The 25,170-nt window shown below is 41.5% G+C and overlaps 1 protein-coding gene across 4 annotated transcripts in view; it reads right to left on the bottom strand.

The window, feature by feature from the left end:
- LOC137644023 (endoplasmic reticulum junction formation protein lunapark-A-like) overlaps window positions 1–25,170 on the bottom strand; it is a 318,162-nt gene that overhangs the window by 168,756 nt on the left and 124,236 nt on the right. For all 4 annotated transcript variants that reach the window (XM_068376905.1, XM_068376904.1, XM_068376903.1 and 1 more), the window contains exon 4: window positions 19,240–19,426. In XM_068376905.1, coding sequence (XP_068233006.1) covers window positions 19,240–19,426 — 187 coding nt within the window. The remainder of the gene's footprint in view (window positions 1–19,239; window positions 19,427–25,170) is intronic.

Here is a 25,170-nt window from a genome sequence, read left to right as displayed (position 1 = left end):
TGCAAATTTTATCATTCTTACAAACTTTGGAAGCATGTCCAAATTTAAAGCAATTAAAACATTGCAGTGGCTTCTCCTTAAAAGGATGAACTCTAATCCTTTCATTTCCTATGTCTATGTGGAAAGATACATCAGCGTCCTGGAAAGTAAGGATAATCATTGATGTTCCAGGTACTTTATGTACTTTACACACTGATAATGGACACAGCCACTATCTCCTCTTCCTTAAATTCATATAGATCCCTATTGAAAATCACTCCCCTTCCACAGCTAAAGTTTAGATGGGGTTTGATGTCTAATTTTATATCATCATTTTCCATCTTTAAATTGGACAATATGACAGACTGTGTATGACTTGACATTTATCAAGTAACTTTTCTTACCAAATCGAGTTATATCTCCAGGTGCGATCGTTCCTACCTTCCTCTGAAGAAATTTGCAATCTAAAAATAATTTTCTGTACCCCCTGTAGATTGAACAACAAGTCACATTGGTGGTTTTGGCTTTCTTTGGGATGGTATAACTATTTCTATGTCTTTATCAATCCAGTCTGCTGATCTGTAGACATCCAGATCTTTAGGTACCCCATCAAACAGAGCACCCTTAATACTCATATTACCTATTTTAATATTCATAATGTTACGGCTTGCCCTGAATGCTTCCTCATGACAATTAAATGATAACCAAGAATCATATTTATCATCTTCAAGACTCATTCTAATTTCTTTTATTAATCCTTAGCATTCAAATATCTTATGTAGCACATCATAATTAATAAGCTTCTAATAGGGTTTGGGTAACACGAAGGATTTTCAATTTTCCTGTGTTGCCCAAATTACCCTTTTTTCGAATGTGCAAAGAATAATCCTTTTTAGTTCCTAAGTCGTCAACGGAATTTTCTTCAAATGAATTTCCAGAGGTCGTCAACAGTACCAGGGGCAAGTCAGTATGTATTGGGGAGGGGAGATTGTTGTCAGCAGAATCCAAAAGCATATTGTTTCGTCCTTCTCTCTTCCTGGTGTTTCACTTAATTAACAGTATCCAATAATAATGCATGTAATATTTACATTTTAGTATCGTATTTATAATTAAAAACATAGCGAATTATAATCTTATGCATTGTTTACATTCAAATCAGCTAATCAACCCTGCCTAGTTCGTCGTCAACCTCAATTTTCGGATCAAATAACTTCTCCAATGCACAATATTTTATAGTTTTGAGCTCTGTGGTGCTTGATTATAAAGCCCCCCCCTCTCTCTCTCTCTCTCTCTCTCTCTCTCTCTCTCGCTCTCGCTCTCTCTCTCTCTCTCTGGAATATACTCCTATCCGGAGATTTTAACTTTCCTTTCGTGGATTGGAAAGAACGGATAGAAGAAAGTGGTTGTATGTATACATATAAAAAAGATAGTAATAGTAGCGCAGAAGATAAGAGGCAATTTGAAAAGCTTCAAGATATGCTATTAGAACATAATATGCAACAAATAAACCACATTCCAACAAGAAAGGAAAATGTCCTAGATCTAGTATTTGTGAATGAGGTGAATTATGTTAAAGAAATAATAGTGTATAACACGGGAATTTCAGACCACAATGTCATAGAATTGATAGTTCATTCCAAAGCAAGTGATCACAGAATTAATAAAAGCAGAAAACTTTGGGAAGGATATGGAAAATATAACTTTTACAGTAAGAATATAAAATGGTCAGAAATAAATGAAGAACTGAATAAAGAATGGAAAAATGTATTTATAAGTGATAATATACAGGTAAATACGGATATACTGTACAAAATACTGGAGAAAATTGTTGAAAAATATGTACCGAAAAAAAAACAATAAACAAAAGACGTGCATACCAAGAGACAGAAGGATCTTATTTCAGAAAATTAAAAAGTGGAAGAAAAATCTTGCAAAAGAAAAAAATGTGTGGAAAATGAGGGAAATAAAATGTAAGATAGAAAATGCAGAACAAAAGATTATACAGTCGAAAGAAAATGAAAAAAGGGACTTAGAAGAAAGGACACTTCAAAATATAAAAAGAAACCCCAAAGTACTTTACTCCTATGCAAAAAAGATGAATAAAAGGAGAATAGAAATAGGCCCTCTAAGAATTGAAGGACGGCTAACGAATGAAAAAAAGGAAATATGCAACATATTAGCAGAAAAATATAAGAGTGAGTTCACGCCAAGAATTGCGAATGAGAATAATGAAACAGAAATGAGAGAAGAAAATGTTGAATATCTAACGGATATAGATATTAATGAAGCAGATATTGTCACGGCTATAAACGAAATTAAAAATGGATCGGCAGCCGGACCAGATGGAGTTCCAGCGATTTTGTTAAAAAAAACTGCAAACACTATCGCGAAGCCACTTGCAATACTGCTAAGACAGAGTATAGATATGAGCGAGATATATGTTAAACATAAATTAGCTTATATAACCCCTATCTTCAAAAGTGGATCAAGACTAGAGGCAAGCAATTATAGACCTGTTAGTCTAACATCACATATTATGAAAGTGTATGAGAGGGTAATAAAAAAGAAAATAATGAATCATTTGGTCAAAAATAATTTGTTTAATATGGGTCAACACGGTTTCGTACCTGGAAAAAGTACACAGACCCAACTGATAGCTCACTATGAAAACATATACAATAATATGATAAATGAAAAAGACACAGATGTGATCTATCTAGATTTTGCAAAAGCCTTTGACAAGGTAGACCATAACATATTGGAGAAAAAAATGAGAAAGCATAATATTGTGGGAAAGATAGGAAAATGGGTAAAAGAATTCCTGCAAAACAGAAAACAGATAGTGGTTGCAAATGACGAGAAATCAGATCAAGCCCAGGTAATATCTGGTGTGCCCCAAGGTACAGTATTAGCTGCACTGCTATTTGTTATTATGATCTCAGACATAGACTGTGATGTTGAAAACTCCGTAGTGAGAAGTTTCGCCGATGACACAAGAATAAGTAGAGAAATTACTTGTGATGAAGATAGGAACTCACTACAAAGAGATCTAAACAAAATATATGAATGGGCGGAGATAAATAGGATGGTATTTAACTCCGATAAATTCGAATCAATAAATTATGGAAACAGAGAAGGAATGGTGTATGCATACAAGGGACCTAATAATGAGACAATCACAAACAAGGAAGCAATTAAAGACCTTGGTGTAATTTTAAATAAGAATATGTTATGCAACGACCAAATAGCAACACTGTTGGCTAAATGTAAAGCAAAAATGGGAATGCTATTCAGACACTTTAAAACAAGAAAAGCTGAACACATGATTATGCTTTACAAAACTTATATGCGTAGTACACTCGAGTACTGCAATGTGATATGGTACCCACACTACCAAAAGGATATTGCGCAAATAGAGAGTGTACAAAGGTCCTATACTGCTAGAATTGAAGAAGTTAAGGACCTTGATTACTGGGAAAGACTGCAATTTTTAAAACTATACAGTCTAGAAAGGAAAAGAGAACGCTACATGATAATACAAGCATGGAAGCAAATAGAAGGAATTGCTGAAAACATCATGGAGCTTGAAGTATCAGAAAGAGCAAGCCGAGGTAGATTAATAGTGCCAAAAAGCATTCCAGGTAAACTGAGAAAGGCGCACAGGACATTAATCCACTACGCACCAGCATCGATAATGCAGCGACTATTTAATGTGCTGCCAGCTCATCTAAGAAACATATCAGGAGTGAGCGTAGATGCGTTTAAAAATCAGCTCGATAAATACCTAAGATGCATCCCAGACCATCCAAGACTGGAAGATGCAAAATACACCGGAAGATGTATTAGCAACTCTCTGGTGGATATACGAGGTGCCTCACACTGAGGGACCTGGGGGAACCCAAACAAAAAATAAGGCAATAAGGTAAGGCGCTCTCTCTCTCTCTCTCTCTCTCGGCATCTCTCTTCCTCTCTTTATTTGAAGTTTTTGGCATATCTCTCTCTCTCTCTCTCTCTCTCTCTCTCTCTCTCTCTCTCTCTCTATAAATATTTGATTTCGTTTTGGAAGTATTATTGCATTTTAGAAGATTACCATTATTTAAATAGTTAATTATGCCTTAATAAAACATTTATGTCCTTTTGTTTTAAATTTTGGGAGTACTGTATTTTATCCAGCTAAGTATTTTGGGTGTTGTGATCAAATCAGCTATGATCACTTGTTTCGGACAACTAGGAATATTTACATTATTCGCCAAGAGATGGCGGTAGTGGTCATTGATCGAAACCTCAAAATTTGCAGGTTATCGGTACCTACACTATGGTATACAGGAAAACAATGATGCACACAAGTTTAAAAAAAAAACTCAATTCAATAAACTTTAAATTAAAAACCATCAAAATCAACGCTGCCGTTCGAATTATTAAAAAAGTGTTTAAAAAATTCATCAGGATACCATTGTCTTTGGGATAATCTTCGCTGCTTTCGTTTGCACTACCAGCACAGTAGCACTGTCACCGTCCTCTGTCTTGTCTGAATTGGTTGAAATGCTTTCGCAGTATACTTAGAAATCCAAAACAAATTAAATAAAGATGATTTTATATCATACTTTTGCTAACACGCCACCTAAACCGATACTTTTGCTTAGTTTACGTTCCATCGACGATCATAGCGAACAAACGAACGCATTTACACATCTGTGTAAGGGTTAGAAATTCAACATATATGAAATAAGAACGATTGTATGCCATGTTTTTCTTAAAAACACCACCTAACACAGAAAAAGCTTTGTGTACGTTTCATCCCGATCATGACGAACAAACGAACGTATTTACACATGCAAGTGATAACCAATGATACTAAGAGCTTTTATTAAAGATGTTATTATGAATAAAGATTATATGTGCTTTAAATATTTACAACCAGTGTAGTAACAGGATGGGCTTGAAATTGCCATCTGCCCAATACATGGAGTATATGATAAAAATTATATTTTCATAATAAAATACATTTTTGAACATACTTACCCGCTGGTTATTGTATATATAACGGCTTTATTCTTCTGACCGGCAAAAAATTCAAAACTCGCGGCAATCGCATAGACATGCCAGGTATACACTAGCGCCACCACGGAGCTAGGTCGAACTATCCCTCCTAGTATCAGATTTTCCATGCCCATAGGTCTCTAGAGGGGAGGAAGGGGGGGATTTCAAGTTATATAACCAGCGGGTAAGTATGTTCAAAAATTTATTTTACCATGAAAATATCATTTCTAAATATTTAAACTTACCCACTGGTTATATATAATAGCTGATTGACACCCTTGGTGGCGGGTCAGAGACAGCAAGATAAATGGAATTTCACTTAAGAGTTTAAAAACAAAAACTTAGCTTAAGGGCTCGTACCTATTCAGGACGCCGAGTTCAATGGTTCTCTGCATTAATAAGTCTGCTGTCCTTTGAGAACCAGCGATCCACCCAGGGGGCTGAAGAACTCTAGGAGCTGTCAAACAGTGAATAACCTAATGCTGACAGGACCTCAACTAATACCCTTGTTCCGGGCGCTCTCAAGGAACAATTCACTACCTGACTAAATCAAAGATTGCGGAAGATTGTCTAACAATTTCCTCCAATCTTAAAAATATATACAAGTTCCAAGAGGGGAAAAGGGTACTAGGGATTAAGGGAGTGTAGTGGTAGATCCTACACCTACTACTGCATTCGCTGCTACAAATGGACCCAAAGTGTAGCAGTCCTCACAAAGAGTCTGGACACGTTTTCAATAATGTGATGCGAATACAGATTTACTTCTCCAAAACGTTGTATCCATTATACTTTGCAGAGAATGATTTTGTTTAAAAGCCACAGAAGTAGCCACAGCTCTAACTTCATGAATCTTAACTTTTAAGAGCTTAAGATCTGCCTCATCACAGTGTGTGTGAGCTTCTTTAATTAAAAGTCTTATGAAATATGATAAGGCGTTTTTAAACATAGGTAAAGTAGGCTTTTTTACAGCACACCAAAGAGCATCTGAACTGCCTCTTAAACCTTTAGTCCTGTCTAAATAGAACCTTAGTGCTCTAACAAGACAAAGAACCTTCTCTATTTCGTCACCCACCAAATCAGAGAGGTTAGCAATTTCGAAAGATTTTGGCCATGGGTGAGAAGGACGTTCGTTTTTGGCAAGAAAATCAAGCTGCAGGGAGCATATAGCTTTCCCGTTTCTAAAGCCAATGTTTTTGCTAAAAGCATGAACCTCACTGACCCTTTTAGCTGTTGCTAAACTTACTAAAAATAGAGTCTTTAAAGTCAGATCTTTAATAGAAGCAGAATTCAAGGGTTTGAATCTGTCACTCATAAGAAATTTTAAAACTACGTTCAAATTCCAAGATGGTGAGTCCTGTTGATGTCTCTTAGAGGTTTCAAAGGATCTAAGGAGATCCTGAAGGTCCTTGTTATTCGAAAGGTCTAAATGTCTATGACTAAAGACCGCTGCCAACATACTCCTGTACCCCTTAATGGTTGAGGAGGATAAATTGTACTTTCTTCTAAGCTCTAAAAAGAAATCAGCATTTTGAGCTACAGACGTACTGGATGAAGAAACTGAGTTTGTTTTACACCATGCTCTAAAAACTTCCCACTTGGATTGGTACACTATGATAGTTGAAGTTCTTGCTCTAGCAATAGCCTTGGCTGCTTCCTTCGAAAATCCTCTAGATCTTGCGAGTTTTTCGATAGTCTGAAGGCAGTTAGACGTAGAGCTGGGAGGTTTAGATGGTTCCTTGCCAAGTGAGGTTGTCTGAGAAGATCTATTCTCAATGGCAAGCTTCTTGGAACATCCACCATCCATTCCAGTACCTCTGTGAACCAACTTCTTGACGTCCAGAAGGGGGCTATTAACATCAATTTGGTTCCCTCGTGACACACAAACTTTTATAGTACTTTGTGTAGCACTTTGAATGGAGGAAAAGCGTACACATCTAAGTGTGACCAGTCCATCAGGGGAACGCGTCTATTTGTGACGCTTCGAGACCCAGAACTGGGGAGCAATAATTCTGTAGCCTTTTGTTTTTTGAGGTTGCGAATAGATCTATAAGGGGGCGACCCCAAATCCGCCAAAGTTTCTTGCATACATCTAGATGCAGTGTCCACTCTATGGGAAGAACTTGATTCCTCCTGCTGAAGCTGTCTGCACTCACATTCTTCTCCCCTTGAATGAATCTTGTTAACAGGGATATCTTTCTTTGATGAGCCCAAACGAGAAGAGTTTTTGCTAACTCGTAAAGAGGCCTGGAATGCGTTCCCCCTTGCTTTGCTATGTATGCCAAAGCTGTGGTATTGTCTGCATTGATTTGGATAACTTTGTTCAGTACTAGATTCTCGAACCCCTTGAGAGCCAACAGGACTGCTAAGTTCCTTTTGGTTGATGTGGAGACTTGTTTTGTCCACAGACCTGAAATCTCTGACTTTCCTAGTGTTGCTCCCCAACCCGAGTCCGAGGCGTCGGAAAACAACACAAGGACTGGGCTCTTTTGTTCCAAAGAGAGACCCTCCTGGAGCCTGTTTAAGTTGTTCCACCAACAAAGGCACTCTTTTATCGGTTCCGTAAGAGGAATGCTCTCCTTGTCGAGACTGTCCTCTTTGCTGCAATGGCAATTGAGATGGAACCGAAGGGGTCGTAAATTTAGCTTCCCCAGACATACAAATTATTCTAGTGATGAGAGGGTTCCAAGGAGACTCATCCACTCCCTCACTCAACAAAACTCCTTCTTTAGAAAGGCATAAAGCCTTTGGAGAGCTAACTGTATTCTTGCGGGTGATGGAAAAACCTGAAAAGTCATTCTGTGAATCTCCATCCCCAAATAAAGGATCTTCTGAGAAGGGATCAATTGAGACTTCTCTACGTTCACCAGAAGTCCTAACTCCTCTGACAGACTCATTGTCAGACGCAAATCCTCCAGACAGCAATTGAGTGATGGGGCTCTTAGTAGCCAATCGCCCAAGTACAAGGAGGCTCTGATGCCTCTTGAGTGGAGCATGCTTGCCACATTCATCATGATCTTTGTGAAGACCAGAGGGGCGGTAGTGAGGCCGAAGCATAAGGCCCGGAATTGGAATACTTCCTTCCTGTAAACGAAACTTAGGTAACATTGGCAACTCGGGTGAATTGGAACATGAAAATAAGCATCCTGGAGGTCTAATGAGACCATCCAGTCGCCTTACCTTACTGCCGCAAGAACTGAACTTTGGGATTCCATTGTAAACTTTGTCTTCTGGACGTAGTTGTTCAGGGCACTTACGTCCAGGACTGGCCCGCTGCCTCTACCGACTATCCTTCCACGAAAAGACTTTGTTTTTTGCGGGAAGGTAGAATCCTCCTTAAACCCACGGGTGGAGAAGGACGTTGGAAGAACTTCCTTGCCGATTTTGAGACCAGGTCGTGCGTAGCCTTTTGAGTGAGAGCAGACGCCACCTCCTTTACCAGTTCCTGAGGGAAAAGGGAAGGAGAGAGGAGCATAGAGCAACTCTGACCTCTGGAACGGAGTGACTCCCATGGAGAGAAAAGAGCACATGGTTTCTCTCTTCTTAACAACTACAGCTGTGAATAGGGCTGCCAATTCAATTGAACCATCTCTTACAGCTTTGTCCATACAGGACATTATATGAATAAGATTAGTAATCTCAGGGTCCTTCAAAGCTGAGACTTTCTTTCCCAAGGTACCCAGAGACCAGTCAAGGAAGGTAAAAACTTCAAAAGCTCTATATATGCCCTTGAGAAGATGGTCAAACTTAGATATGGACCATAAGATCTTCCTTTTTCTCATAGCTAAGCGACGAGAAGAGTCTACCAAACTCGAAAAGTCGCACTGAGCAAAGGCAGGGACTCCCAAGCCTAAGACACCTCCTGTTTCATACCAAACGCTAGACTTGGAAGCTAACTTGGCTGGAGGAAAAGAGAAGTTCGTCTTTCCTGAAACTCTCTTAGATTGCATCCAATTCTCCATCAATTTTGATGCTCTCTTAGAAGAGCGTGAGAGAACCATCTTAGTGAACCCTGACGTTTTCGATGATAAACCCACTGAAAACTCCGATGGAGGAGAGCGAGGAGCTACAGGAGTAAAGCTGTCAGGAAATAATTCTGAGAAAATCAACATAATCTACCTGAGATTAACAGAATGTTGTGGTGTTTTATTTTCTTCCTCCTCTGAGGCAATGTCCAATGGCTTATCCAGGGAGGAATGATCATCATGATCCTCTTCAGAAATAATAGCAGCAGGTGTAATCGCTTCTAGTTCTGAAAGGCGCCGTTCGCGAGCGCAGGCATCAGGCGCGCGTTGTGCGCGATCAAGTCATTCAGTTTGTTTACATACTTGGCGCTCACTAATGTTGCACTTGGCGTCACGTTCGTGCGCATGCTGTACTGAAATCGACTGACGTTTGGCGTCATGGTCTGTTTGGCATGCGACGTCACGATCTTTTTGTTTTAAGTCACGCTTTGCTAGGCGCGCCATGTCACGTTCAGGCGCCTGGAGCGTGACTTCGCGCTCAGCTGCCTGGCGCTTGTCGTCGCGCCTGGAATGATGACTCTTAACGTCACGCTCACTCGCTTGACGTTTGCTGTCAAGGGAAATAGGTACTCTATGAGTACTAGCTGACTTAGTAGAAGCAATTCCATCACCCCGATCAACATCACGTGTAAAGGTAGGCCACCTGTGCGACATCGCGTCACGATCGGAATCATGACGAACCAACGCTTTGTTGACTGCAGGCTGATAAGAACACATAAAAGTTGATAGCTGCTGATTCACGTCAAGTAGCATAGACCACTTAGGATCAGGTTTAGGCGAAACACGAGTCGAAACTTCCATATCGAATTCGCCCTCTTCGTCGCTCTTATAACGCTCCACATAAGCGGGAGATGGAATCCAGTCCAATGGAAGCGGTGGTGCATGCACCGTAACCCCACACTCAGGAATAATCTCTGACTCAGTCTGAATTATCCTGTCAATATCTGACATTTTGTTAGTCCGTTTAGGAGGAGAGCATTGAGCAGGCAATTGAAAACGCTCTGGCGAATCCCAATGGCTACAGCCAGTTGCTTGAGGCGATGGATCGCGTTGCTGCGCGCCTTCATCCGCCTTTCTTTTAAGGGGTCTGCAAGCCTGACGCCAGACTTTACCATGCGTAGTTTCATCCGAGGATGAGGATAAAAAAATAACCTCACCTTTACCATGGTGAGGGTGAGCGATCTGTAACATAGAGACAACATGAACGCTCGAAGGTACGTCTGCGCGATTGATGACGACGACGCCTCTCATTCCCTTTCTCCGATCGACTTTACTTCTCCCATGGGTTCGGGAGCTTGCAAAAGGTTTAAGGCTAAGTGAATGACAAGAACGCGCAGGCGCACCCTCCACATCACTGAACACATTAATAGCACTATTAATATTACCACTTTTTAGCAGATTAACTTTGGACAAAATTTGGTCTCTGTCCGCTGCTAGCGATTCCACCCTAGAACCAAGAACCTGAATCGCTGTCATCATATCTTTCATTGTTGGCTCAGATTGAACAGGATTAGGTTCAGGATCTACCAATACGGGGGAAGAAATAAGTTCAATGACATTTGAAAATGATAAATCCCTTGATCGAGAGGAACTACGTCTGATTTTATCCCTTTCTAATTTACGAGAGTAGCGTTCATAAGCCAACCACTGACTCTCGGATAATTCAAAACATTCTTGACATCTATCCTCAAAATTACAAATTTTACCCCTACATTTAATGCAAATTGTATGGGGATCAACAGAGGCTTTTAGAAGCCAAGTTTTACACCCTTTCACGCACTTCCTATATGAAGGGGAGGGGTCAGCCATTTTGAAATGTAAATAGAGAGGTCAAAATCAAGCAAGGGTAAAAAAATAATCCAATTAATCTAATTCAATAGGTATTTAAGAGAATCCGTAAGCGAGTCCAATAATTGCAAAAGTCAAAACCAAAAAACAACTGTACATCAGCAAGAACACTGTTAATTCCTGATAAACAGCAAGGGAATTTTCAAAGCTCTTACCAATATGGCGGCTGAAGAAAATCTGATACTAGGAGGGATAGTTTGATCTAGCTCCGTGGTGGTGCTAGTGTATACCTGGCATATCTATGCGATTGCCGCGAGTTTTGAATTTTCTGCCGGTCAGAAGAATAAAGCTATTATATATAACCAGCGGCCAAGTTGAAAAGTTTAAAAATGTTATTTTTATAAAATAAATTTTTGAATATACTTACCCGGTGATTATATAAGCTGCAACTCTGTTGCTCGACAGAAAACTCTACGTTAAAAATCCGCCAGCGATCGCTATACAGGTAGGGGGTGTACATCAACAGCGCCATCTGTCGGGCAGGTACTCAGTACTCAATGTAAACACAGAACTCAATTTTCTCCTCGGTCCACTGGGTCTCTATTGGGGAAGAAGGGAGGGTCCTTTAATATATAATCACCGGGTAAGTATATTCAAAAATTTATTTTATTATAAAAATAACATTTTTCAATATTAAACTTAGCCGGTGATTATATAAGCTGATTCACACCCAGGGGGGTGGGTAGAGACCAGCAATAATTGTTTACATTATTATGAGCTAAGGATTTTTATTTCATTTTAGCAGTTATTCAAAATAACAAACATAAAATAAATAAGTACATGGTAAGGAAGTCGACTTGAAAAATTACTCTGCCTTTTAAAGTACGTCTTCCTTACGGAGCCTCGCGATCCTCTTAGGATGCTGAGCGACCCCTAGGAGCTGAAGTATCAAGGGTTGCAACCCATACAACAGGACCTCATCAAAACCTCTAATCTAGGCGCTTCTCAAGAAATGACTTTGACCACCCGCCAAATCAACTAGGATGCGAAAGGCTTCTTAGCCTTCCGGACAACCCAAAAACAATAATAAAACATTTCAAGAGAAAGATTAAAAAGGTTATGGAATTAGGGAATTGTAGTGGTTGAGCCCTCACCCACTACTGCACTCGTTGCTACGAATGGTCCCAGAGTGTAGCAGTTCTCGTAAAGAAACTGGACATTCTTAAGATAAAAAGACGCGAACACTGACTTGCTTTTCCAATAGGTTGCGTCGATTATACTTTGCAGAGATCTATTTTGTTTAAAGGCCACGGAAGTTGCGACAGCTCTAACTTCGTGTGTCCTTACCTTCAGCAAAGCTTGGTCTTCCTCATTCAGATGGGAATGAGCTTCTCGTATTAACAGTCTGATAAAATAGGATAAAGCATTCTTTGACATAGGCAAAGATGGTTTCTTAACTGAACACCATAAAGCTTCAGACGGGCCTCGTAAAGGTTTAGTTCGTTTTAAATAGAACTTAAGAGCTCTTACAGGGCATAAGACTCTTTCTAGCTCATTTCCAACCATACGATAAGTTTGGAATATCGAACGATATTGGCCAAGGCCGAGAAGGCAGCTCGTTTTGGCTAGAAAACCAAGTTGTAGAACATGTAGCCGTTTTGAATGAGAATCCGATGTTCTTGCTGAAGGCATGAATCTCACTGACTCTTTTAGCTGTGGCTAAGCATACCAGGAAAAGTGTCTTTAAGGTGAGATCTTTCAGGGAGGCTGATTGTAGCGGTTCGAACCTGTCTGACATAAGGAATCTTAGTACCACGTCTAAATTCCAACCAGGTGTAACCAAACGACGCTCCTTCGTGGTCTCAAAAGACTTAAGGAGGTCCTGTAGATCTTTATTGTTGGAAAGATCTAAGCCTCTGTGACGGAAGACTGATGCCAACATGCTTCTGTAACCCTTGATAGAGGGAGCTGAAAGAGATCGTTCTTTCCTCAGAAATAAGAGGAAGTCAGCTATTTGAGTTACAGAGGTACTGGTCGAGGATACGGATACTGACTTGCACCAGTTTCGGAAGATTTCCCACTTCGATTGATAGACTCTAAGGGTGGATGTTCTCCTTGCTCTAGCAATCGCTCTGGCTGCCTCCTTCTAAAAGCCTCTAGTTCTCGAGTGTCTTTCGATAGTCTGAATGCAGTCAGACGAAGAGCGTGGAGGCCTTGGAGTACCTTCTTTACGTGTGGCTGACGTAGAAGGTCCACCCTTAGGGGAAGTGTTCTGGGAACGTCTACTAGCCATCGAAGTACCTCTGTGAACCATTCTCTCGCGGGCCAGAGGGAAGCCACTAGCGTCAACCTTGTCCCTTCGTGAGAGGCGAACTTCTGCAGTACCTTGTCGACAATCTTGAACGGAGGGAATGCATATAGATCTAGATGTGACCAATCTAGGAGAAAGGCATCTATATGAACTGCTGCTGGGTCCGGGATTGGTGAGCAAAATATTGGGAGCCTCTTGGTCATCGAGGTTGCGAAGAGATCTATGGTTGGCTGGCCCCAGGTGGCCCAAAGTCTCTTGCATACATCCTTGTGGAGGGTCCATTCTGTTGGTATTATTTGTCCCTTCCGACTGAGACAATCTGCCATGACATTCAAGTTGCCTTGGATGAACCTCGTTACTAGTGATATGTCTAGACCTTTTGATCAGGTGAGGAGGTCCCTTGCGATCTCGTACAACGTCAGAGAGTAGGTCCCTCCTTGCTTGGAGATGTACGCCAAAGCCGTGGTGTTGTCCGAGTTCACCTCCACCACTTTGCCTTGAAGGAGAGACTTGAAGCTTTCCAGGCCAGACGTACTGCCAGTAGCTCCTTGCAGTTGAAATGCAGTGTCCTTTGACTCGAGTTCCATAATCCCGAGCATTCCCGACCGTCTAATGTCGCACCCCAGCCTACGTCCGATGCGTCCGAGAAGAGAACGTGGTTGGGAGTCTGAACAGTCAGGGGAAGACCCTCTCTTAGGTTGATATAGTCCTTTCACCAAGTCAGACAAGACTTTATCTTTTCGGAAACCGGGATCGAGACCGCTTCTAGCGTCTTTTCCTTTTTCCAGTGAAAAGCTAGATGGTATAGAAGAGGACGGAGGTGTAGTCTTCCTAGTGACACAAATTGATCCACGGATGACAGCGTCCCTACCAGACTCATCCACAGCCTGACTGAGCAGCGTTCCTTCTTCAGCATCTTCTGGATGGATAGCAGGGCTGGGGGCTGATCGTCTTGTTCAGCAACGTCCTCATCAGAGGGTTCCTCATCCAAAACTGATGAGGAAACGGCAACGGAGTGGGCAACGTCTGACTCGCTGAATCCGGTCGCACTGGTGGATGCGTGACGGAGCCGGACGCAATATCATGGAGCTGCTGCACAGTCTGTGAACTGTCAACAACCATGGGAGCGCGAGGAAGTACAGCGTCAACCCGAAACTGTCTAGACCGTCTGGGTTGTGCAGTCAACACCCTACCGGGTTGCTGAGGTTGACGCACTGCGTCACAACAAGTCACCTCTGCTGGTTGTTGAACGTCCCGAACGTCAACAACCACCTCCGAGCGTCGCTTAACGTCAACGTGCGGCTGGCAACCCACACTGGGTCGCATCGGTGGAGGAACCACCTCAACTGGCAGACGCGAGTAGGTTACCTCAGCGTCAACAGGGCGCACAACCGACCGGTTGGAAGGTTGTTGGCCAGAAGGTTCTTCTCCGCATTTAAGTCCTCTATCAAGGACGCAAGCTTGGACTGCATGTCTTGCAGCAAAGCCCATTTAGGGTCTACGGGAGCAGGTGTGGCAACAGACGGGGTTAGCGACTGAGGCGGAACCGTTTACCATCCCTGAAAGCCTTGTTATGCGTGACATAATAGTACAGCAAAACTTCAAAGGCTCGACAACAGCTGAGAAGTTGACCTGTAAACAACTTGGAGCGTCTCCCAAGCCAAGAACTTCTCTCGTGTCATATCAGACTCTCGCTCTATAAACCAGTTTAAAAGAAGGGAAAGCAAAGGCTGTATCCCCCAAACTCCTCCTGGTGAAAGAACCAGTCGCCTAGCCAACGTAACGCTCTCTAGGAGAGCGAGAGAGCACTAGCTTAAAAACAACGGCTTCGAAGTAGCTAGGCCTAGTGTAAGTTCTGACGTTTAGGCGAACGAGGAGCAGCAGAGACAAGATCCGGACGAAGATCCTTAAAAAATCATCATGATTTAATTAAAGTCCATAGGAGGCTAAGCAGCTTAAGGCTCCTCTCCATCTGACAGAGTCCTCAAGGGAATATCAGTAGGAGGGAGAACAGCAACTTCCTCATCTACAGGAACCTTGTCCGATAAAAGCTGAGTCTCTCACTGGTGCATTAGTAGCGGACCAGAACGCAACGTCATGTAACTGCTTGACAGTCTGTGAACTGTCAACAACTGAACTGTCAACCACAACAGGTGCGTGAGGACGTACAGCGTCCACTCGAGACTGCTTTGACTGCCTAGACTGAGCAGTCAAAACAACTCTAGACTGCGGAGGTTGACGCACCGCGTCAAAACAAAACAACTTAGACTGTTGTTGTACCTCGCGAACGTCAACGGAAGGTTCCGTGCGTCGCTGAACGTCAACATGCGGCTGGCAGGGTACACTGGAACGCATGGGTGGCGGGACTCTCTCAGCTGGAGTGCGGCAGAAGGTCGCCTCAGCGTCCACAGGACGCACAACCGTGGTTGGTTGTAGGCTAGAGGTTGGTGCAGCGTCAACCTTCTCCGCACGAAAGTCCTGCATCAATGACGTTAACTGAGACTGCATGGTCTGCAGCAAAGACCACTTAGGGTCTACAGGAGCAGGTGCGGCAACAGACGGTGTGACTGCCTGATGCGGTACTGCTTTGCCTCTCTTAGGAGGTGATCAGTCGTCGGAAGACTGTAGCGAGTCCGAACTGACCCAGTGGCTACAACTGGGCCGTTGGACTTGCGCGGAAGGGACCGACTTGCGCTTAAGAGGCCGCGAGACCTTGGTCCATGGTTTCTTACGAGAAACCTCTTCCACAGACGAGGAATAAATGGGCTCTCTCGTCTTTGTGTGGGTGGGGCGATCTTGGGTAGATACGCCCGAAACCACGGAGGGAACGTCTGTTCACTGATTAAAGCCTCTCGAACCCTTTGGTCGTACGACATTGCTTCTCCCCTGGGCTTGGGAGCTTGCAAGAGGTCCCGGACTGGGAGGACGACAGGCACGAACAGACGAACCCTCGGACGCAACACTGTAACACTTTGCGCCTCGGACGCAACACTGTAACACTTTGCGTATATCACTTTATCACTTCGATTTTCTGATTTGCACTTATTTCTACCTGAAACACGCAATTCTACCCTTTATTAAAAGGTAGTAATTGCGAAATTAGTCGTATAATGCAAGCTCATAATACCAGCAAAAAACAGAAAACATATTTAAGATAAATCAGTGGCTGGGAAAGAGACTAAACACTAGTTCATATAACTACGTTTTCAATCTCTCGCCGCACATAGCCTGGGGACGAGAATAAAAACCTAAAAATGTTTTATTCTTCCTCCCCGTACAGGGACTAGGGACGAGAGTAACACGAGAACAACGTTACCCGCTTGAACGGAACGTTTACTCTCCTCTCTCTCCCTCCGTCTCTATCTCTCTCTCTCTTTCTCTCTTGATTTCGCACCTAAGAGAAGAGCCCAATTATATATCGTCAAAAAAAAACATGTTAATTGACTAAAGGAAAAAAACTGAAAGGATTTTCAAATAAAAAGTTCCTTTAAATTAGAATTTAAAACATTTAAGCTAAGAAAGAATGAACAAAACGTCAGAATCGATTTACTCTTACTGCAAAGTGAAACCGTGATACACTCTCTCTCTATCGTAACGATAGAGCGCACGTTGAACGTCCTGAACGTCAACAACTGCGTAGCATAAAAAACTAAACGTTAGTTCATCTTTGAAAACAGTACGAAGACTATCAAAGAAAATCTTTCATAATATATTACATTTACAAAGTTTTAAATCCTTAGCTCTTTAAAAGCTAATTACGATATAAAGGGCTCAACGTTGATTAACTTCGGTTTCCAAGTTAGGACCGCCTATTCTCAGGAAAGGTCTATATAAACAAAACATTAAAATTATTTTATATGTTTATAATAAATGGAAAGTTAATCGAAGAGGCCTAATAAAGGCGGAGAGATATAAAATATATAGAGGAAAATCTATAACGTGATATAATTACTAAAAGCCTAACCATACTTCCGTAAAGGAAGGGTTGGCCATTTAAAAGTGAAAGAAAGTCCATACTATCTTTGTCACCATAATTAAATCTATCCAAAACGAGTTCAAGTTTTGAGATGAAGATAAAACACCTGCATAGCGAAAGCTCAAAACTAGAATAGTGTACTTCACCAATAGTTGTGAAAACAAATCCAGTTAGCACAGCGAATTAGTAGGTCTTGCCGGTAGCCCGACAGAGAGAAAATTGAGTTCTGTGTTTACATTGAGTACTGAGTACCTGCCCGACAGATGGCGCTGTTGATGTACACCCCCTACCTGTATAGCGATCGCTGGCGGATTTTTAACTTAGAGTTTTCTGTCGAGCAACAGAGTTGCAGCTTATATAATCACCGGCTAAGTTTAATATTGAAAAACGCTTTTTCAAAGGAAAGTTTGGGGATCGCCATTCCCATGGGGTCGTCCGTTACACGGTATACGTTTTATGAGAGAGAGAGAGAGAGAGAGAGAGAGAGAGAGAGAGAGAGAGAGAGAGAGAGAGAGAGAGAGAGAGCTGTTGAAAAGCGATTGAATGCAGTTTTTGTTCATTTATTTAAAAGAAATAATTATTTTCGAGATATTTAAGTTTTTAGTTTAAAAAATATGCTGTATTTCTGTTTGAGAAAGCATACATAACACACTGCGCAAGAGACAACACATAAGTTGTGTTATGCTTATAGAGTAGCAGCATAGCCTAGAGGCGTTTGAATGAAAACAACGAACATTTACAGTAAGAATAGTTAAGCTGTACTGTAGTAATATTACTGTACATATACTACAGTAATATACATTACAGTATCAGTGAGTATTAGGGTACAGTACAGCATTACTAGATAGGAATAACTTTTGCTATACAGAACAGTAAGGGGATGATGACAACGCAGTAAAACTTTACCTTAGCACAATAATGTACTGTAACCCATGTCCAGTGCATAGTGTACATGTGTGAAAATGTTCTGTACACTGTACATAGGATTATAAACTGTTGTAGAAACCAAATTAACACTATTTGGCAGTATTTACTGTGTTAATCATCAGCTCGGGCACCCACTTGTGGCAAGGGGCAGTGACTTTTTAGGTTAGGAGCTAGCCCACCCTAGTGTAACATATATTCATGAATTATCGCTTATAGCAGCTGTCTCTGTAACCTAACTATTGCGATAATCGAGGTCTGACTGTACATGATAAGAGGCATTTACACTATGACGGGGAAAGGTCAGTCGGGTATAAGACTATGCACTCACACTAATAGCCACACCGGAGCAGATGTGTTCTAAATAGTTCCTGTTTAAAGTACTGTATATAGCCTCTTCCAAGCAGGCTTAAGTCATTCATGGTGGGCTCTGGAGTTTAGCAGGATTCTTATTTTTCCTAAATTCAATCTCTGATCTATAAAAATAAGAGTTCTAAAACCTGATCCCTGCTGAGTGCAGGGCGTTGTTACTCTGTAAAAACAATGAAAAGGGTAACTATATCATGATGAAATGGACAAAGAGTTTACAATAAATTAAAGTACACTATATTAAAGAAAAATTAGAATTTGAGATTTGTATTTTCTCGATACAATAAAAAAGTTTTTTTCACACAAACCCCTCATCATTATTAGAACAGACAGCGAAACCCCTAAAGAAGTAGGCAGAGCCACTTCGCTAGTAAAGGCGCTAGATTCCTCCAGACCAATGGGTTATTCAGCGTTCAAGAGAAAAGACGAAATTCTCTTCGATTTCCACCAAGCCGACTCATAAACAGTAACATTCAAATCTGTTACAATAAAAGAAACAAAAAATAAAATTAGTCAAATGCCAGTAAAAAGAGGTCAAGAGGTAGAGAGGGACAATGTCCACTCTCTACCGAGCCAAAAGTAAAAGTGGGCAATAGAACACGGGAGCGTGTGTGCGCGGGGGGAGCTGGTGCTACATCCTACCCCACCGCTAGTTCTAAGAGTTTTACGGCTAGTCTTCCAGCTATGCCAAAAGTATATTTAATAATAATGAGCAAAAGGCTTTGTATTAGTGATGGAGCAATTCAACTTCATATCCATTCAATTTTACCAGTTGGCTCCCTTAAAAATTCTGTATAAATAAGCAACTCATTAATAGGATATGGACTTACCTGACTCCGATGCAACTGATCTGGAGCATAGGTTTCTAAAATTTCTTTTGCTACTTTGTAAGTCTCCGTTTCCATCACCTGTTCTAGGATTTTGGTTTTACGTTCACGAAGACTCTTGAGCTTTTGTTCATTTTTAGATATTTTCCTACGATAGTACCACGTTAACAATCTCTTTAATATGTACACACTGAAAAATATAAATAATATTGAGTAAAGTAATGATGAAAGACTACACAATATGAATACCTAACATACAAACAACCTGTTTCATAAATAACTGCAACACCAAAGAACAATGTATTGTACTGTCATTATCGTGGTCATTAACTAGTGGTGTTAAAAGTCAGCTTAAAATGTGTAAACAGAGTAACAGATTTCTTAACTAAAATGTATTATTTCCATAAAGTACTTACATTCACAAAGATAAAGCAATTAATTGTATGTGCCAACTTGACAACCTATAAATCAAAATAAAAAATTTGTAAATAATTTGCATTTTTCCTACCATACAAACCTGGAGCTATTTATTAAGGGTACACTTTCGGCGAAGTTGAAAGACAAGCTATGATAATTTTAGCGAGGGATAACCACCACAACCGCTAGTTAGTGGATGGGGATAGACGGCTACCCTGCTCACTCACCCACCTGGGCTGAGCATCCATTTTGCTTTCTGGTAAAACTTACTGGGGGACAGGGGTAGCAGGCCAGTTTTTATAAAAAGCTCCAAGTTTGTATGTTAGGAAAAATACAAATTACTTACAAATTTGGCATTTGTTCCAGCACAAATACAAATCTTACACTATCTATTAGGGGTAACTCACCTCTTAGGAGGGTGGAAGTCCAAGCCAACTGGCCTCTGCATTTTACCCAGGGTTCTTTCTACCTTGGTGTATGACCGAGAGTAGGAACTCTGCACTTACTAAAATTTTGTCCTATGCACTATTAGTAGCCTGCACAAGCTGTATTTGTGATACTAGCAATGCGGCTGGTCTTTTAATGTAGGAACTCTGATTGTAAAGATAAGAGAGAGAACATGAATCCCCGAGAATTTTCCCTGGAGAAGCAGCATTTATAGTAATATGAAGCTTTTGGCATGCTTGTAGTGCAGATGATCCACTACAATAAATTAAAAAATCATCAACAAATCATGACCTTTGTATTATTATTAATATCATTTGCTAAGCTACAACCCTAGTTAGAAAAGCTGGATGCTTTAGCCCAGGGGCTCCAACAGGGGAAATAGCCCAGTGAGAAAAGGAAATAAGAAAAATAAAATATTTCAAGAACAGCAACATCAAAATAAATATCGCCCATATAAAGTTTTAAAAAAATTTAACAAAACTAGAGGAAAAGAAATAAGATCGAACAGTTGGCCCGAGGTAGGTGACTCATGAGACCATTGATAGCAACAGCAAATGAGGTCACACTCAGTACGCTGCCTTAGGCCACACCTTCTAGTTGCATGTAGGAAGATGATAATTCTGACTTTACTCTTTACTTTAATTGACCAGTTTGATAAAAATTCTTCAATAAAAGAAACCATTTGGCCTCCTATACCCTACGAGACCAACTGCTTTAAAATACTGCCCTTCCAGGTGGTGTCATATGCCTTTTCGGGGTCAAAAAAGGACACCCATCACCTGGTTACCTTTACCAACGAAGTTGAAAGGAGGTTATGTTTTATCCCCCTGTTACTGTGATTCTGTTTGTGTGTTTATTTGTATGTGTTTTTTAATCATAGAGTATTGAAACTTGCAGGGATTATCTGATATGTAAAAAGCTGGAAATGATTAAGTTTTGGAAGGTCAAGGTCACGGTCAAGCAAAATGTCCAATTCCTGTAATTAGCCATGAGTTTGGACATCATTGCCACAGAGACTTCAAACTTGGTTCATATTTGAGAATAAAAATCCACACCAATTAATACATTTTAAGGTCGAAAGCAAAGGTCGAGTTCAAGGTCAAGCTCAAGCAAAAGGTCAAATTCCCGTCACCAACCATAAGGCTACAATTTTAATTGTAAAAAAATGAAACTTGCAAGGATTTTAAACTATTATGTCAAGAGCTGGAAATAATTCAATTTTGGAAGGTCAAAGGTCAAGGTCACGGACAAGCAAAACGTCCATATCAGGTAATGAGCCATAAGTTTGAACATCCTTGTCAAAGAGATTTTAAACCTGGTTTATATTTGAGTATATGAAAATCCACGCCAAAGATAAAGGTCACGGTCGAGCAAAAGGTCAAGAAATAAGCTGTCGCAGCGGAGGCCTGTGTTCTAGTGAGTGTCCCTCTAGTTTTGGTTAGAAAAGGCATTTGAAGTTTCCCTTGAAAATTTCAGCAAAGGGTCTAATACTTCTTTTCTTCCAAGAACCAAACTGCCTGTTTTTTTATTCTGGATACCACACAATTCTGTTGTTGATCATTCTCTCAAATAGTTTGCATATGCAACTAGTCAAGGCTATAGGCCTAAAACTAGATGGCAGTACTGGGTCTTTACCAGACTTGTGGCCAGGAATTATGATTGAAGAATGCCATGAATCAGATGTATGAGAAGCCCATAGACATCCTCATCTAGGGCAGTCAAAGACGAGCTAGAGATAGCATTTTGCCTCTCCTCCATACTGTACCAACCGTGTCACACGATCGTTCATAGTAACGACATTTCTTTTTTTTGTATATATTATGCATCTGGTATGGATGGTGTGAAAGCTGAGATGTTGAAGGAAGGGGGTGTGACTGTACTTGAATGGTTGGTGAGATTGTTTAATGTGTGTTTTGTGTTGTCAATGGTACCAGTAGATTGGGTCTATGCATGTATTGTACCATTATATAAGGGTAAGGGAGATGTGCATGAGTGTTGTAATTCAAGAGGTATTAGTTTGTTGAGTGTAGTTGGAAAAGTGTATGGTAGAGTACTGATTAATAGGATTAAGGATAAAACAGAGAATGCAATCTTGGAAGTACAGGGTGGTTTTAGAAGAGGTAGGGGTTGTATGAATCAGATTTTTACAGTTAGGCAGATATGTGAGAAATATTTAGCAAAAGGTAAGGAGGTGTATGTTGCGTTTATGGATCTGGAGAAAGCATATGATAGAGTTGATAGGGAAGCAATGTGGAATGTGATGAGGTTATATGGAGTTGGTGGAAGGTTGTTGCAAGCAGTGAAAAGTTTCTACAAAGGTAGTAAAGCATGTGTTAGAATAGGAAATGAAATGAGCGATTGGTTTCCGGTAAAAGTGGGGCTGAGACAGGGATGTGAGATGTCGCCGTGGTTGTTTAACTTGTATGTTGATGGAGTGGTGAGAGAGGTGAATGCTCGAGTGCTTGGACGAGGATTAAAACTGGTAGGCGAGAATGATCATGAATGGGAGGTAAATCAGTTGTTGTTTGCGGATGATACTGTACTGGTAGCAGACACAGAAGAGAAGCTTGACCGACTAGTGACAGAATTTGGAAGGGTGTGTGAGGGAAGGAAGTTGAGAGTTAATGTGGGTAAGAGTAAGGTTATGAGATGTACGAGAGGGGAAGGTGGTGCAAGGTTGAATGTCATGTTGAATGGAGAGTTACTTGAGGAGGTGGATCAGTTTAAGTACTTGGGGTCTGTTGTTGCAGCAAATGGTGGAGTGGAAGCAGATGTACGTCAGAGAGTCAATGAAGGTTGCAAAGTGTTGGGGGCAGTTAAGGGAGTAGTAAAAAATAGAGGGTTGGGCATGAATGTAAAGAGAGTTCTATATGAGAAAGTGATTGTACCAACTGTGATGTATGGATCGGAGTTGTGGGGAATGAAAGTGATGGAGAGACAGAAATTGAATGTGTTTGAGATGAAGTGTCTGAGGAGTATGGCTGGTGTATCTCGAGTAGATAGGGTTAGGAACGAAGTGGTGAGGGTGAGAACGGGTGTAAGAAATGAGTTAGCGGCTAGAGTGGATATGAATGTGTTGAGGTGGTTTGGCCATGTTGAGAGAATGGAAAATGGCTGTCTGCTAAAGAAGGTGATGAATGCAAAAGTTGATGGGAGAAGTACAAGAGGAAGGCCAAGGTTTGGGTGGATGGATGGTGTGAAGAAAGCTCTGGGTGATAGGAGGATAGATGTGAGAGAGGCAAGAGAGCGTGCTAGAAATAGGAATGAATGGCGAGCGATTGTGATGCAGTTCCGGTAGGCCCTGCTGCTTCCTCCGGTGCCTTAGATGACCGCAGAGGTAGCAGCAGTAGGGGACTCAGCAGTATGAAGCTTCATCTGTGGTGGAAATGTGGGAGGTTGGGCTGTGGCACCCTAGCAATACCAGCTGAACTCGGCTGAGTCCCTGGTTAGGCTGGAGGAACGTAGAGAGTAGAGGTCCCCTTTTTTGTTTTGTTTCTTGTTGATGTCGGCTACCCCCCAAAATTGGGGGAAGTGCCTTTGGTATATGTATGTATGTATTATGCTTTGTATCTTCGCTCTCCCCTTGCACTGATAGGGACATGAATAAACATGTCTGTTTTTCTCACCGTTAACTGTTAAAAGAACCGGTTGTCGGTTGAACATGAAATTGCCTGTTATGTTTTTATTTCCTTTTTGCATGGACTTTATGTATATATAAACTGAAGTTCTGTAATAATGTTACTCAGTTGCTTTCATCCTGCCTTCTTAGTCACAGCCTCTCTCGGCATGTTACATTGGTGACCCTGGAGTGACTAAGACTGGGTCTCCATTGATCGTCTGAAACCTGCTTATCTCCTGCCAGATAACCCACCTACAGTTTGCCTCTCTAGATCAGGGCGCCCTATTTAACATGTACAGTATGTCATTTTTAGGGGGGAAGCCATGTACCAACCGTGCGTCACACGATTGTACATAGTAACGACATTCCTTTTTTCTGTATATATTATGCTTTGTAACTTTGCTCCCCCCTCGCACTGATAGGGACATGAATAAACATGTCTGTTTTTCTCACCGTTAACTGTTAACAGAACCGGTTGTCGGTTCAACATGAAATTGCCTGTTATGTTTTTATGTCCTTTTTGTATGGACTTTATGTATATATAAACTGATGTTGTGTAATAAAGTTACTCAGTTGCTTTCATCCTGCCTTCTTAGTCACAACCTGTCTCGGCCCATCACATTGGTGACCAAAAGTACATCGACACACGGATTCAGGAGTGGGCACCTTTCCTCAACCTCAGCATCGTTTCGCCCACATTCACGTCGATGTTGTAGGCCCCCTACCCCCATCACAAGGACATCGTTACCTGCTAACCGTCGTCGACCGCTCCACTTGTTGGCCCGAAGCCATTCCCATGGAAACTGCAACGTCCCCCTCATGTACATCTGCCTTACTCTCAAGATGGATTGCAAGATTTGGTATCCCTGCGCATATTACTTCTGCCAGGAGTACCACTTTCACCTCTCAATTGTGGACATCATTAGCAAATCTCCTGGGCATCACCCTACATCAGACAACTGCCTACAACCCCGCTGCCAATGGAATGGTTGAACGTTTTCGTTGCAACCTCAAAGCAGCTCTGATGTCCTGCTGCAAGGATTGCAACTGGTTTACTCAGCTTCCCTGGGTCCTCCTGGGACTAAGGACCACTCCTAAAGACGCCCTCGACGTCTCGGCAGCTGAAATGGTTTATGGCGACCCGTTGGTCGTCCCTGCCGAATTTTTCCCTTACGCAACCTCCTCCGACGATCTTCAGTGCATACGTAACGTCGTGGGAAAATTTACTCCATGCCGCCAGACTTACAAGCCCCCAGCGAAACATCCCATACCGACAGACTTGCTCTCTACAACGCACCTTTTCCTACGCAACGACACTAGCAAGCCACCGCTAATGCCCCCTTATACAGACCCTTTCCTTGTGATCCGACGCAGTCCGAAAGCATTCCTACTAAACATTCATGGCAAAGAAGACTGGGTCTCCATTGATCGTCTAAAACCTGTTTATCTCC

This window comes from Palaemon carinicauda, chromosome 7 (assembly GCF_036898095.1).
Source record: "Palaemon carinicauda isolate YSFRI2023 chromosome 7, ASM3689809v2, whole genome shotgun sequence".
In the NCBI taxonomy this organism is placed as follows: Eukaryota; Metazoa; Arthropoda; class Malacostraca; order Decapoda; family Palaemonidae; genus Palaemon; species Palaemon carinicauda.
This window is presented reverse-complemented; position numbering and strand designations above follow the sequence as displayed.